At 32.1% G+C, this 16,346-nt stretch overlaps 1 protein-coding gene across 6 annotated transcripts in view; it reads left to right on the top strand.

Moving 5' to 3' along the window:
- ROBO1 (roundabout guidance receptor 1) overlaps window positions 1-16,346 on the top strand; it is a 1,120,365-nt gene that overhangs the window by 1,028,160 nt on the left and 75,859 nt on the right. For all 6 annotated transcript variants that reach the window (XM_053220691.1, XM_027077557.2, XM_053220692.1 and 3 more), the window contains 2 exons: window positions 9,549-9,673; window positions 12,626-12,797. In XM_053220691.1, coding sequence (XP_053076666.1) covers window positions 9,549-9,673; window positions 12,626-12,797 — 297 coding nt within the window. The remainder of the gene's footprint in view (window positions 1-9,548; window positions 9,674-12,625; window positions 12,798-16,346) is intronic.

The following is a 16,346-nucleotide window of genomic DNA, read 5'->3' as shown; positions in this document are numbered from 1 at the left end:
AAATACTGTGGCAGTCTTCTGTCATTACATTTCAAAATAATTATATAGCCCATCTCTAACGATAAGAATCTTAATACTTTATATAACTCATAAGGATAAACATGAATATATTTATCATGATACTTCAAAAATTGAGATCTTGGTGTGAATATGTCAAAATCTTAATCATATTGTTGTGTTAATTATGCAAATATTTTCTTGGAATTTCTGCTATCTTCTGGATTTATCATATGAGCTATTTGTATAAAGTAGTTCATCAACTTAAGGTAATATTAACTGAAAAGAATATTTTTGAGGAGATTTTCTGGTAGAGTATGTGTTTGTATATACATAATCTGAGGGGATAATATTGGGAATATTTCCCAAAGGGATATATCCATTGTCCTCTTTTGCCTCTGAATTTCCATACTCTTAAAAATCATAGCGTAGAAAGCCCTCTAAGAGTCAACTAGTCTATTCCTTTACCAGACAGTGTTATAGCTAAACTCTTGTGGCCAAATGGAAATAAATCCCATTTTTAAAGACCTCTGGAGACTTCACAGTTGGCAACCAATTCATGGTTCAGTGACCTTTACTGTTAACTGCTTCTTTTCTATACTTTCCCTAAGTCACTCATGCTATTATTTAGGCCCATTATCTTCTTCTCTTCTGGCCTAAGTAGTTATCAAGATTGGCTACTCCCTATATTTATTAGACCTAATTTGAAGACTTAAGTATCTTACAGCTACCTTATTTTCTCAAATGGAAAAAAAAAAAAGAAAAGGAAAAGAGAAAAGAAAAAAAGAGCCTTTCTCTAGCTTTTGTATATTTTTTCAGACATTTATCATCTGACTCTTGTCTCCTGTATATGACAAGCAGATAGAAGAAATCTTCCCTCCCCCCTCTCTCCCTCCCTCCCCACCACCCTTCCTCCTTCTCTCCTTTCCTCTCCCTCCTTCTTTCTCCCCACTTCCTTCCTCCCTTCCTTCATTGCTTCCATTTTTGCTTCTCTTACCTTCTCATTTATACCTAAAGATTATTGTCTGAACAGTATAGTATGCATTTTACAAGATTTTAAAGTAAGTAATGGGATCCCTTTGATGTCACATTCAAAAGAGAAAGAAAGTCTCTTATTCTAAGTGTGTGTGTGTGTGTGTGTGTGTGTGAGAGAGAGAGAGAGAGAGAGAGAGACAAAGGCTAAATTATCCCAAACATTTTAGAGTTGTTTTTTTAAGTAAAGTATTAGTCAAGGATGTAATATTTGTATGCCTCCAAATATATTAAATTTTAGTTATGTAATTATATAGTCCCCATATATTATATGAATTACATATTTATATAGTATACAAATGTGTATATATTTATATATTAGCATATAAATATATACACATATATGTATTATATAGTATATAAATATTATATATGTATTGTGTGTATTATATATTATATTTATGTATTATATTTATATATTATATATTATATAAATGTGTATATATATTTATATATATCTTAGGCTTTATATAACTCCCCTTTGTGCCACTCAGAAAATACAGTCTAGCTTGAAACAGTGTGCTTTTTATGTAAACTCAGCCTTGTGTCACATTCTCTAATCTCTCACCCCTTTGCATACTTCCTCCAATATAAAAAAAAAATTTAGAGATGTTACTGCAGATGGAATATATCATGTGCATGTGTCGCCATGTTTAAAAAATAGCAAGTTTTAATCTCTTAAAAATATTTATTTACTTTTCAAGTTTGTTTTACTTCCTACTTAACATATTTACCATAAAAGTAATTGTGTAGAAATATTATTTGTTCTTATTTTTCAAAAGAGTATTCTTTTATTCAGTTTATAATGATTTCAGGTGATGAAATCATTAAAAATGACTCACCCTTAATAGATGATCACATTACTTTTTCTTCCAAAACGGTGAATTTTCAAGAGGTTTTAAGCCTACTGTCTTCTTACCTGTTAGTTTTCCATATTTTTTTAAACTGTAGCTAACTACTCTTAAAAGATTTTTTAGTATCATGAGGAATTACTTTAGAAAGTTTTTAAATGTAGGCAGTAATGGTTTTAGTGGTGATGGTTTTAAGTTAGGCATTTTATGACAGTTTAAACGTAAAATCAAATACATTTTATGTCCTATTGCATATATTTCTCCCCAAACCAGTTAACCAGTAGGAAAATGTATACAGAGACTTGAATTTAGTCGAAAAGCCTGGAAGGCAGTCTTTGGTTAGTCATCTGTGACCTTGAGAAAGGTATTTAACAATTTAAGTTCCCATTTTCTCAGGCAAAAAGGATAGGGTTAGACTGATAAGTTCTAAGGTCACTTCCAGTGCTAACATTTTACAGTTTTATTGTTTTATTAGAGATAGAGACAGACAGGCTTTTCCTTTCTTAACGAGAAAAGGGAGTTGGGGTAGAGGTGCTCCCAGCCTTTAAAGTAGAAAGAAAAGAAGTTGACAAGAGTTAGGGAGTGTAGGAGAGAGGCCACCCATAAACCACAGACTTCAGAGGATAATGAATGAACATGATTCAAACTACTCTGCTTTTCTCTGATTCTTTCTGGACACAACTAACTGGACAATAATGGGCCCTGATTATCGTATGGAAGGTCCCTGCTGTCTGTATGGAAAGAAAATTCTTTGACCTGTCCCTGAGAGAAATATGGAGAAAGGGGAAATCTGGGGAAAAAAAAAACAACTTAAATTTCTATCATTTATTCTTGAGCAGAGAAAGTTCAGGATGATTACTTATCTCAAGTGAGTAAAGGGGTTTTATATGGAGGATATTAATGGCATTGATTTGTTTATGGAAATTAGAATAAATAAAAAGGAGGGTTAAATTGTGACAGGCAGATTTTCATTTAGGTAAGAGGCATCATTTCCTGATAATCATGGTTGTTAAAAGCTTAAATGATCATTCAGGATAGGGTCCTCTCAAAAACCTCTGATGCTTTGGAAGCTTCTGTGTTAGATGTTGTTCTTAGATAACTTTATGAACTATTTTCCAATTATCATTTGTTATTGATATGATATGCAAACACATCAACTGGAAGTTCTTGAACATACTGGGTTTTAATTAATGAAAGATTCAACTCCTATGGCTTGATTGCTGGTAAAACTTATAAGCAAGGAAAAGCATTTAAGCATATAAGCATTTAAATTTTAAATGATCTGCTTCATAGTAATTTTTTTTTGTTTTAACATTAGATATTTTTGAGATGTTTAAGGAATTTTAAATTACTAAAAATATGACTAGAAAATCTTTAAGAATCATTCCTGTAGTCTCTTGACTTTAAATAAGGCTTGATTTTAACTGTATCCATCTAATATTAAATTTATTTTCACAAGTTATCCTGTAAGTTATTTCTACATCGTTTTTATTTATTTATTTATTTATTTATTTATTTATTTATTCATTCATTCATTCATTCATTCATTCATTTATTTGGCAAAATTCTATTGCTACTGTTTGTTAGGTTCTCTCTCTTGTAGTTTCTAAATTTTTCTTCCTGTCACTTAAAAGACACTATCTTTAAGGACTCAAAAGTGTTACCAAGTCCTGTCCACTCTGTTTTCAAGTCTAGGTAGCATAGCATGTTGATTATTCCTTGAGTAAGTTGAGAAAAAGCTTATTTGTTTTTTAACTTTTCTTGCCTGAATGCATGAGATATTATGCTTAAAGTTTTTTTTTTCTTTAGAGTGAAAAAGAAAGACAAATTATTTTACTCATGTACTCATGAAAGAAAGATGTGTGTTGAAATGTGTTTCTGAGTCACCTTTAAATTTTGTATATGTGACATCACTAGTTGAGAGAACTTTTGTCTCTATTTCGTTTCTTTTTCTTTTTTAAAATTATTTTATATTTTATTTAAAACATACATTTTTATCCTTCTACATGGATTATTGAGCATTCCCATACAGCAAAACCAAAGCAACATAATTCCAGCTTGAAGATATTACTTCAGACCGTACATTGTACCAAAATATCCTGAGGTTCCATCAGATACTTGAGCACCCCCAACCCCTTTCTAGTGTGTTGTCTCTTTCCCTCATTGCACAAATTAAGGAAATGTAATTTCAGATTCAACGTCGGAAGTGACTTGAGAAAGCTGTTTATAGTCTGATCGAAGTTGATTTTTTTGTTCTGTTTTGTTATTGTCACTATTTTACAATTGTACCATTTCACAGAAGCAGTGAAATAGTTTCTGTATTTATACTACAGGAATGGGGCACCTGGGTGGTTCATTCAGTTGAGTGCCTGACTCTTGATTTCAGCTCAGGTCATAATCCTAGGGTCATGGGATCGAGCCCCATATCAGGTTTCACATTGGGTGTGGAGCCCACTTAAGATTCTCTCCCTCTCTCTCTCTCTCTCTCTCTCTCTCTCTCTCTCTCTCTCTCTCTCTGTCTCTCTCTCTCTCTCCCCCAGCCCTGCACCTCTCCACCATGCTTTATAAAAAAATATTAAAATAAATTAAATGAAAAAATAAACTATAGGAATGTATATCAAGTCAAATTAATTTGATTTAACTTAAAGACATGGGAGTTATTTATTTGAGTAAAATATATTGTTGCTGTGTATGGGGCTATTATGAAAAAGTTTTGCGTTTGGCAGTTAATACCTTTGTTTCTGAAAGAATAAAACAAAACAATCACTTTCCAGTATTTAAAAAGTATGTTACTCACGCTTCCTATATTAATATGCCCAGTGTTTCAGCCTTGCAAGCAGGTAATGTCGTTATGACTTTATTAGATAGGTTTATAAAGTTTTGTCTGTTTTCATGTGTTCACATTTTTCTGTATCTTCTCAATTAAAATTCTGCAGGAATTTAAGTATAACACCTTTTAGTAACTTTGCTCCTCAACCTACTGTCGGGGACCAGAAGCACTTGAGTGCTTGGTAGAAATGCAAAATCTCAGGCCATACTTCTAACCTATGGAATTATCATTTGTATTTTAAGCAATTCTTAGGGTGATTTATGTGCTTATTCAAGGATGAGAAACACAGATTTAATAGAATATCATTGGCAGCATGAACCTTTTAAAAGTAATCTGGTGGTAGAGTTGTAGGATTTAACACTATTTTGCCTTTGATTAAGATGCTTGATTTCTATTGTAAGTAGCATTAGCAGTTAATATTTATTGTGTTTTTAAACTCATTACGTATGTAGTTATCTAATCCTGTCATCTGATAGCAAAATGTAGTCATTGGAAAGTGTTTTAGAATTGTATAGATATCATTCATTGTAGCTCTGTCATTTAATCATAGTAGAGATTTTAAGATTCATTTCTATTTCTCTTAAATTATTCATGATTATACTTAAAATGCTAACAAATATTCATTCATGGAGCTTATGAGCCAAATATTAATGTGTTCTTTATTTTACATTAAAAGAAGTATCATTGTTAAGTCAAATCTTATTACTTTTTCTGTTTCATTTCTGTTTCTTTATTTTTATTTATTTCATGTTTTCTTTTTTTTTTTGTTTTGTTTTAGTTGGGTCTGGTAAGTTGACATTTTATTGGCCATCTCCTAATCACCGTGTCACTGTGACTGGAACTTCTCTTCCCCTTTCCATCCATACCCTTCCATGTCCTTCAACCAATCAGCCTCCATGTTTCACTTGTCATTGGCCACAAAGACAGACTGCACAGAATAAAGTCTGCAGGAAGTATGGGTAACTGTGACAAAGAGTAAAGGTAATGGGGTTGCTAACCTTCTGTCTTGTTAAATGATGTGTGATCTGCATTCTTTTGTTTTTTTCTGTCCTTAATTGCGTGATAAAATAAGTGATAGGACTATATCGTAGTTAAGTACTGTTTCAATTTATATCTCATGAGATAAACAAACAAAGAGAGGTGCCCAGAGAACAATGTGGGGTGTTTGTTTGGTCCAAAATATGTTTATAAATTCATGTCTGTCTATCTAAGCTTTTGTAACTATTGTTCAGTAATTGTCATTAGGAGTCCTCTTGGTGAATAACCTTGCACTTAGGGCTGTTCGCACTCATTTCCATTTCTTTGTGTCAGATTCATTTCATTTCATGTAAGAATTAATTGCATGATGCTTCTAAAATGTATCAAACTTCTCACTGATAAATTTGGCCTCATATATGTAGTCATTACGTTTCCAAGTCCTCTCATGATCAGCATGTTGGGGAAGGTACTCTCACCCTTTAAAAACGCTGGAAAACCATTTTTGGAGTTTTACATGAGGATGCTAAGTACTATGCCAGGGAATAATTTGGCCTAAGAAAAGCTTCCTATTTTTTAAGTTAAAAAGCTACATAGATATTATAAAGGTGTTCATACTAACACAGATAGGATGGATTGTTCAATAATGGTGATGTACTAAGGGGCTGTTTGAAAGCAATAGCTTTCTATATGCTACTGTATATACAAAAATGTATATGGATTAATATTTAAACATAAAAAAATAAAGACCAAAGTATAGGATGAAAATGGAGGTGAATGTTTACATAATTTATTACTTATCATGTAATCTATATTATGTAATTTTATTGATAGAATAACAAAAATGCTTAACCAGATTAGAACAATTGTCAACAAAATGGAAAAATATATCTACAACACATATGAAAAATGGATGACATTTTCACCTAACAATAGTTCTTAAAAATAAAAAAGATGAGCATAGGAACACAATATTCCCAAAAAATAGGATATCAGTGACAAGGTAATGTGAACATAAATGTCTAATCTCACTAATACACAAAGGCAAATTGGTAGGAAATTTCATTCTCAGTTTGGCAAAGATGTTAATGTTCAGTGTTTGGGAGGTTTGGGAGGAAAATGCCCTATAGGAGAGTTGTCGGTTGAAATAACCTTGAATATAATTGGGAAGGATGTTATTGTCACTATTGTTTTTAATAGTGAAAATTAGAAACAAATCCAAATTTAAAAGCAATAGATGGATTAAATAATTTAAGGTAAATTTGTATATGGATTATTAAAGAGTTATTGAAGTGATATTTTAGAAGAATATTTTAAAACACTATGGTCCACTTTGCATGGTTGAATTATGGGTAGTTTTCTTTTTTTCTTTGCTTGTTTGCTTTTCTAAATTTCCAATACTGACCATATATGACATTAGTAACATGGTTCTATAGTTTTAATTATAACAAGTTAGAAGGTAGCCTTTGAAAGATATTCCAGCATTCCATCATAAACTTCAAGTAGATGGATGCGATGAATGGCCTTCTCAGTCTAAATAGATAGGTGATGATGATAGATAGATTGATAGATAGAGGCGTATGCAATCCATTTAAATTTTTCATGGAGATATAGTTACATCTCATATTCAACATACATGTAGAAAAGGATTTTTTAAAGTTATATTTCTAGGACATATCTTGGGGCTGATGTCACTGTTGATGTTGGCTCGAGAATGTGCCTGCAAAATATAGTAAATTCATTGCCAGGCAGATATCCTGTGTGGAAAGATTGCTGCAGGATAAATGTAGTTAGCATAAGGGTTTGTATCCCTGGTTCCCAAATAAGTCTTTGAGCTTTGAGGAGAGCTGGCATTTTATAAAAGAAACATGGGTTCTGGCACACGTTATTAGACATGCTGCTGAGATTTAGGAAAGAGACCACCCGAAGTTTATACTTCTCTGAGTGGTTTGAACATTTATATTTTCCTACTCAAATTCCCTACATATTGGAAAGTCATATTCTCCCACTCATTTAATTAATCATTTTTTTTCTTTTATTGAAATAAACCAAACTCTCTTCTGGATTTAGTTTATTATCTAGTCAATCCTTTGAATTTTTTAATCTGATTTCTACCTCAATTATTGCAGCCCTTAACTAAGGAATCAAATGCTCCTGTATGGATATGTATGGAGGAAAATCCCCAAGAAATGATACACATGTCTGTTATTATACCTGGATAATGATAGTGTTTGCTAAATTCATGAGTAAACCACTCAATTACAATCAGAGTTAAAAAAAATTATAAGGTAGAACTTCAGTGTTACCAAATTGAACCTAAACTGTATCTCCTAACTTTGTATTTTCTTCCCTTTAAGTTATAGGACATTTGAAGGCATTTGACCTGATTTTTCTGGTCTCCTATAATTTTCTAGTTAAATGGTATAATTTCTACTAAACCTCAATTAAAAATAAAAAGGGAGTATGGAAGAAATCACACTAATCTAGAAGTTAGGAGATCTAATTGCTTTCTTCACTTTTGCCACCATGCAATCTTCAGCAAGTTCTGTTATATCTCTCTTAAAAAAAAAAAGAGGTTTTTACTTCAAATGAGAGATTTACAAATCTATATATAATATATATTATAAACATTTGTTTATATGTCTTAGATGCAATTGCCTAGAATGTATTTATGGAGAGAAAATTACCTTTTTCAAATCCTCGACTTCATTAACAAAGAAGTCATGTTCTTGTAAGCAGTGTAGCATTTGTGGACATAATCTGAATATAATTTTCAATTCATTTTCACTTGAAGGCATTATCCTAAGTGACTGATATAAGTAACTAAAAGTACCTTTAAAGAAAAGGTTTAAAATAATGGAACAGTCATAAAAAGTGGATTAGAAGAACCCTATCCTGTATAAACTGTTAAATGTCTGGCTTGAAATGTTCACTTCAATTTGAACTGAGACAAGAGAGGAGAATAATTAGGTGTTTCAGACAGCTGATAAGAAATGAATTTGAAAAGTGTAAACAGTAGGTAAAAAGACTTACATTCAGTGCGTATTTTTCTAAGCATAAAGCACGGCCCCGAAAACAGCTTTTTTCTCTCCCCCCAGAAGTGACTCCATCAGCACACCTAGTGTTTTCAGCTGCCGTTGCTCTCAATGTAACTGACACAATTTTCTGACACTCTTATTTACTGCTGGATGAAGTGGCCATTTAAAGTCTGTATAAATCAAACAGTTTGGACAAAGCTGGCAGTATTTATAATGTCAGGATGAGCAGATGTTTCAAATTTGCCCTCATTTCCATATATATTCTGTTTGAACATGCCCTTGCCTATGTAAATGAAGGAGGCATTTGACTCAACTATTGCTTTAAATTCATTTCCATTCAAGTAATTGGACTGAAGATTCTAAATGGTTATAATTTCCATGGTAGCATTTCAGGAGCTTTTGAGTTAAATTAAAGTAATTTTAGGGCCTGCTTACGTCAGGAGGTCCTTGTGTATATGATTAAAGTCCATTCAGCTTTAAGCAGCTCTAAATGAGAAAAGATACTCATTCGTACACATTTCAGGTATACATTGAATGTAAAGGGTCAAATTGCAGCTCAAGAATTCTTTTTAATGTGGAGGTTAATCTTAGAAGGTCAACCAATAAAAAAAAATAAAACTGCTTCACAAAAAAATCTCTATTCTCTTCTATAAATATGCCCTTAACACTTTAACTTCGATTAAATTAAGGATGAGAATGGGTACATGTTATAGTGCATAATGAGTCATGTAAAATAATGGCAGCACTTGGGATATCAGCAAATTGTCTCCATTAGGATAATAACTACATGTTTTGATTTGGTGTAATTTGTTTCATCTCCTTTAGAACCTCCACATTTTGTTGTGAAACCCCGTGACCAGGTTGTTGCTTTGGGGCGAACTGTAACTTTTCAGTGTGAAGCAACTGGAAATCCTCAACCAGCTATTTTTTGGAGACGAGAGGGGAGTCAGGTAAGACCTTGTTCTATATTTCAGTCAGCTAAGGTGGGTGCCTGAAATGTAAGAAAAACCAAAGCATTATTTAGTTATACAGTTGTTGTTTTAAGAGAACTGAAAATTCTCTGAATACCCTAGAAGACGTCAACAATGAAAGAAAAGAAAAAAAAATTCATTCATTGTTGTAATTCTAAAAGCAATTTTCCTGGGGTGCCTGAGTGGCTCAGTCGGTTAAACGTCAGACTTTGGCTCAGGTCATGATCTCACAGTTTGTGGGTTTGAGCCCCACGTTGGGCTCTGTGCTGATAGCTCAGAACCTGGAGTCTGCTTCAGGTTCTCTGTCTCCTTCTCTCTCTGTCCTTCCCCTGCTCATGCTGTGTCTCCCTCTCTCTCTCAAAAATAAAGAAACATTAAAAAAAAGTCTAATTTTCCTGCCTAGTTTTGGTACATAGGGTGATATATAGCATGGTAATTATCATATATAATTTATCTTTACTTCCAATTCACCCAAATTAAACAAAAAAAACCTGTACTTTTTCTCAGTGTAATTTAATTAATTATCATTTCTATTATTCAGATATCTGTAATTATATGTTAACAGAGATTTACACACATTTCAAACAGATGGCAATTATTCAGTGCAATTTCTCTGAAAACGTCAGGATTCTCAACTGTCTTCTTCACTTCTTTATGTTTATGTGTGTGTGTATATAGATACATATATACATAAATATCAACTATATATATCAATTTTTGCATGTCAAAGATTCATCAAACCATGTGTTAGTCTGTTTAATATAGATGTCATGTTAAATACAGTTCAGTGTATTCTAATTCTTTGAAAACTATCATCTGATTGCAATATGCTATCTACTCCCATTCTCTAAAAACCAGAATTTTCTATATACATTGAACTAAAATGTAAAATTCTATGCTGTTACAAATTCTAAGTTCACGATTAGGCTTCACCTTAATAAAAAGGAAATTTTGGGGCGCCTGGGTGGCGCAGTCGGTTAAGCGTCCGACTTCAGCCAGGGCACGATCTCGCGGTCCGTGAGTTCGAGCCCCGCGTCAGGCTCTGGGCTGATGGCTCGGAGACTGGAGCCTGTTTCCGATTCTGTGTCTCCCTCTCTCTCTGCCCCTCCCCCGTTCATGCTCTGTCTCTCTCTGTCCCAAAAATAAATAAAAAACGGAGAAAAAAAAATAAAAAAAAAATAAAAAGGAAATTTTGAAATAATTTCACATTAAAAATAATAGGAAACTTTAAAATAGCTTTTAAACCTAAGTCTTTTTTTTCTTATCTTGCTTGCTTATCTTGCTTCTATTGTGTTCATATGAAGTAATATATAGGTAGTTTACTGACTGCACTCACTAATCTTTCATAGGCAATGTAACAAGTTCGCTTTTGTTTTCACTTTGGTAGGCAAATATTAAGTTGATTATGGTATATAGACCCATCATTTGAGTTACAGTACCTTTGTTGTTTCTAACACATTCCATTTGGCCTCGAAGAACAACTTTGCTGATAGCAAATTACAGCAAAAAAAAAAAAAAAAAAAAGAAAAAGAAAAATTTTGTAGAGCAGAAAGAATTGAAAGCATATTATATAAGAAAATCTATATAGTAAATCCACTAGAACTTCTTCTTAACAGAGTAGTATTCTAATGACTCATTTAGTTATTTAAATAAATTATTCATTAAGTTATGTAAACTCTATATCAAATTTTGAAATGATTTTGACTTGGTTTGGTTTAGTTTAATGATACAACTTGCTAAAAAAATTAGAATAAAAAAATACAACTTACTTTTTCCTAAAATTTTGTCACTAGACATATATTCATGAAATAGTACATAAGCCTTTATAAAATTATATATTTTAAGAGGCAGTGAAACTTTTATTCATTCAATTTTTTTCATGTTTATTTATTTTGAGATGGCGGGGGCGGGGGGGGTGTGCATGAGTGGGGGAGGAGCAGAGAGAGAGGGAGAGAGAATTCCAAGCAAGCTTCACATCATCAGTGCAGAGCCCCACGCAGGGCTCAATCTCATGGAACGGAGAGATCATGACCTGAGCTGAAATCATGAGTCAGACACTTAACTGATTGAGCTGTCCAAGGCAATTTAACTTGTAAAAAGGAACAACTTTATTTGGTTAGAAGAAATCTTGGCTTTATTTATTTCATGAAGCGTTAATTTCCCATGAAATATATGTACTCTCTCTAACAGGGGAACAAACTTTGAGATTCATAGGGAGAAATTTGTACCATAAAATAATATCACATCTTGTGTTGACTTTGTATATAAGATGAATTTCTACAGAAATAAAACTCCATTATGAATTCTTAAATTTGATATTTGAATTTCAAAATGATCCATAATGGATATGCCTCACTATCTAACAGGAGAAGTAAGAAACTATTTACAGTTTGATAAAAGTTACTGAACTTTTATAATGGACAGATAAGAGAGAGACTTTTTCTGGTGCCAAAAAAGTTTCTTTGAACTTAATTTGTCAGAATGTGCTTAAATTTTAATTTTGTTTGTATATTAAAGGATTTATTGTTTATAGTCCTAATAGTCATACATATATAAAGCAAAGCTTTGACTTTGTTTTGATTAACATGTAAAAGTTTTAGCTCTGTTGATACCTACTACTTTTATATCTAGTATTATTTGAATTTGATCGTTATAAAAACACCTATCAACATTTTGAATTTATTTAAATTTTAAAATGATCCTATTTAAGGCTAGGTCATTAAACTTGGTGTCTATATATGTGTGTACATCTACATATGTGGGTATGTGATTAAAGAATATTTAGCTCATTTGTGTATATATTGTGTGGTATGCATGTGTTTGTGTATGCATTTATATACCTGTTTATAAATATTTATGTATGTATGCCAAAATATTAAAACCTAGCAATTAACCTATTGTTATTCTTTCCTCCCAAATACTGGGTTCTAGAATCTGCTTTTCTCATATCAGCCACCACAGTCAACCAGCCGTTTTTCAGTCTCCCAGACTGGTGATCTCACTATCACTAACGTCCAGCGATCTGATGTTGGTTATTATATCTGCCAGACTTTAAATGTTGCTGGAAGTATCATCACAAAAGCATATTTGGAAGTAACTGATGGTAAAGTAGAGTATTTTATTTTTAAATATTAAAGTTTGGTTTATGATCTAAAAAGTGTGCCAGTAAATGTGTTTATTTTCTACTGTATATTCTTTCTGATGGCACTTTTGGTGTGAAGCTAAAAAGGATGTCAATACAATGACGAAGTCTAAAATTATTCTTTTTTTTTTATTATTTTTTCAACGTTTATTTGTTATTGAGAGACAGAGAGACACAGAGAGTGAGCAGGGGAGGGGTTGAGAGAGGGGGAGACACAGAATCTGAAATAGGCTCCAGGCTCTGAGCTGTCAGCACAGAGCCCGATGTGGGGCTCGAACCCACAAACTGTGAGATCATGACCTGAGCCGAAGCCGGTCACCTAACCAACTGAGCCACCCAGGTGCCCCTAAAATTATTCTTATTTTAAGTTGGCATATACTATAAATTTCTAGCATCAAGTCATGTCCATAAAAGCATAACAATTAAACAAGAAGTTTATAGTGAATAGCTGTACATAGGAATGTTTCCTTGTTTTAGAAAATAAAGTTATTTTTAAATCTCTTAGTGTAAAATATCGTCTTTTCCCCTCTAAATTAAGGAGATAAAATGAATTGCTGATAAGTCCAACTCACAATTCATTATAATGAACAAGTTTTCCTCAATAATATGATTTTGTCCTGTTTTTCAATTCCCTTAAACCTGATCAATTAATGCCAAGTACATTATAAAGACACCTTGATGGAGAAAATCCTCACACCGTAAGATGGAGACTAGTAATAATTTGAGAAAAAAGAAAAAATTGTATACATATAAATATATAAATAAATATATATATATATACACACACACCTGTGTATATACATATATATCTAAATATATACATATTTATAATATAAATACAAATATACATATATACATAGATATAATATTCTTTTATTGCTGTATAGTATTCTATTATATAAATAGCTCACAATTTGTGTACTCCTCTATTGATGGATTGCTTTCAGTTTAGGGCTTTTATTAGTTAATAAAGCTAAATATCCCTATACAAGTCTGTAGATGGGCATTTGCACTCAATTATCTTGGTTTGCCTTTTGGCAGATGAATATACCTATTTTTTTTCATTTTCTCATATATTCCAGATATAAGCTTTTATCAAATATGTGTTATAAATACTTAGTTTTAGTAATTTCCCTAATGATTTTAAGGCTTAAATAACCAATTTTAATTAGGACCAATGTATTATTTTTCTTTTTTAGTTGGTGCTTTTAATTTTCTATTCTACCTCGAGGTCATGTACACATTCGTTCTCCTATGTCTCTTTTTAGAAGTTTTATTGTCTATACTTCTAAGATTGGAGTTCTTAATCCATTTTTATTTTTATTTTTTTTACATGTGGTATAAAACAAGGGTCAAAATTCCTTTCCCCCCATGTGGATACTAATTGTTCCAGCATCATTTATGGAAAACTCAGTGTTTTCCTCACTGAATTACATTTTAATCATAATTCAGATGAACATAAGTGTATGGGCCTGCTTTTATTCTCTCTATTATATTCTGCTTATATTATGCCAGTATGTATGGTCTTAATTATTTTAGCTTTATAGTAAGTCTTATAAATGGGTAATGTAAGTGTCCTACTTTTTGTTTTGTTTTGTTTTGTTTTGGGTTGGCTACTAGAGGTTCTCTGCATCTTCTTATAAATTTTAAAATTAACTTGTCAATTTTTACACACACACACACACACACACCGTAAACAACAACAACAACAAATGTGAGATTATAATTTTGATTTCACTTAAATTACTGAACAGTTTAAGAAAAATTAACATCTTAACAATCTTAGTCTTCTAATTTAGGGAAATGGTATAAATTCCACATATATATGTCTCAATTTAGTTAAATCTTTAATTCTATCAATAGTGTTTTATGCTTTTCAGGGTATAGATCTTCCCTATATTTTGACAGACTTATACCTAGGATATTTGATGATTTTTGATGTGACTGCATATATATGCATATAAATTTCATTATTGTATTGTTTGAGGCAAGATGTGCAATTGATTCTTTGTATGTTAACCCTGTATCCAGCAACTTTCTAAATACACTCATATATAATAGTTTATATGTAGCTTATTTTGAAATTTCTATGAACAAAACTGTGTCAACTGCAAATCAAACAGGTTTACTTCTTCTTTCCAGTACTTACACTTTCTATTTCTCTTACTTGTCCTGCATTGTCTGTGCTCTACAATATAATGAATAGAATTGGTGATAGTGGAAATATTTTTCTTGATCCTAACCTCAGAGGAGAAGTAAGTGTAATGTTAGCTAAGATTTTAAAGATAGCATTTTGAAATTAAAAAAAAAATTCTGGAGGATATTTTTAACACATTAATCTGATTAATTTGTTTCTTAGTACTCTCAGGATAAAGTTTATATTAGTTCATATGCTTTACAATTTATCTGCAGCCTCAGCTGTGAATACTGTATCTGCTCACATGCCCTCATTTTATTGTGTTTCCTATGTATTTCTTTTATCTGAAGACTTCTGCATATGTTGTTTCTACTGGCTTGAAATTTCACTTACTTCAAGAAGCATTCCCTAACTCCTCAAACATGAGCATTCTTCACCCTGTCATCTATACAAAGATTACATCCTATACCTTCCTGCATTCTATATTTATTTTTTTGTATTCTTCATTAGAAATTAAGTTCTATGAGAGCAGGACCCATGTCTGTCCAATAAATATATGCTCAGTATCATACTACCAAAGTCTGGCACCTAATACATACTCAATATATAATTTTTGAATGAATGGATGAAACATGGATAGAATGAACAGCTAACTCTTGGTTAAGTCAGAATTCAAGGTTATGATTATCTCATTCCAAAGCCCCAACTCTTACCCCTGTCTGTGATGCATAGTATATATATACTGGCTCCAGTGAGTTAGAATGACCTAAAATGTTCGTACGGTTTCTTACATACATTAAAGCTATTAGATGATGGTTATGAAGGTGGTAATGAATTTGATAATGATCGATATAATCAGTATGTAGAAGTACAATGCAGAATTGCACAAAAATTTAATATTTCAACTTTATGTGTAGAAGCAACTTGTATATACAGGTGTACATGAAAAATGGCCAGAGAAACCTATGGTAAGATACTTTCAAGTATTTCTTACTATTCTCATTGATAATTGAAAGCAAAGCTTTCTACATGCCATCTGACATGACATTATCATAAATTGCTACATTTATGAAAATAGATCAAGGCTAGCAATTTTTGCTAAACTAACACAAAACAAAAACCTAACACTAAATATACTAATTCGTTTTACATTCTCGGGGAAGATTTAAGGTGGCTTTGTGTGCGCTTTGTGGTGGTACTGTATTTTTAGTTTTGTTTTCTTTATTTTGGAATTCATTGATATTGCACACACAACAAGGATGGACTTGTTCTTCACAGGTAAACTATTACTATTGTGAGTGCTGGCAACATCAGTATTTGCATAAATCAAATCAAGAGGAGAGCTAGTAGGCAGAATACTTTCTGGATGCTAT

The sequence above is a fragment of the Acinonyx jubatus genome, chromosome C2 (assembly GCF_027475565.1).
Source record: "Acinonyx jubatus isolate Ajub_Pintada_27869175 chromosome C2, VMU_Ajub_asm_v1.0, whole genome shotgun sequence".
Classification (NCBI taxonomy): Eukaryota; Metazoa; Chordata; class Mammalia; order Carnivora; family Felidae; genus Acinonyx; species Acinonyx jubatus.
The sequence above is the reverse complement of the archived record's forward strand: the minus strand, read 5'-3'. Positions and strand labels throughout refer to the sequence as shown.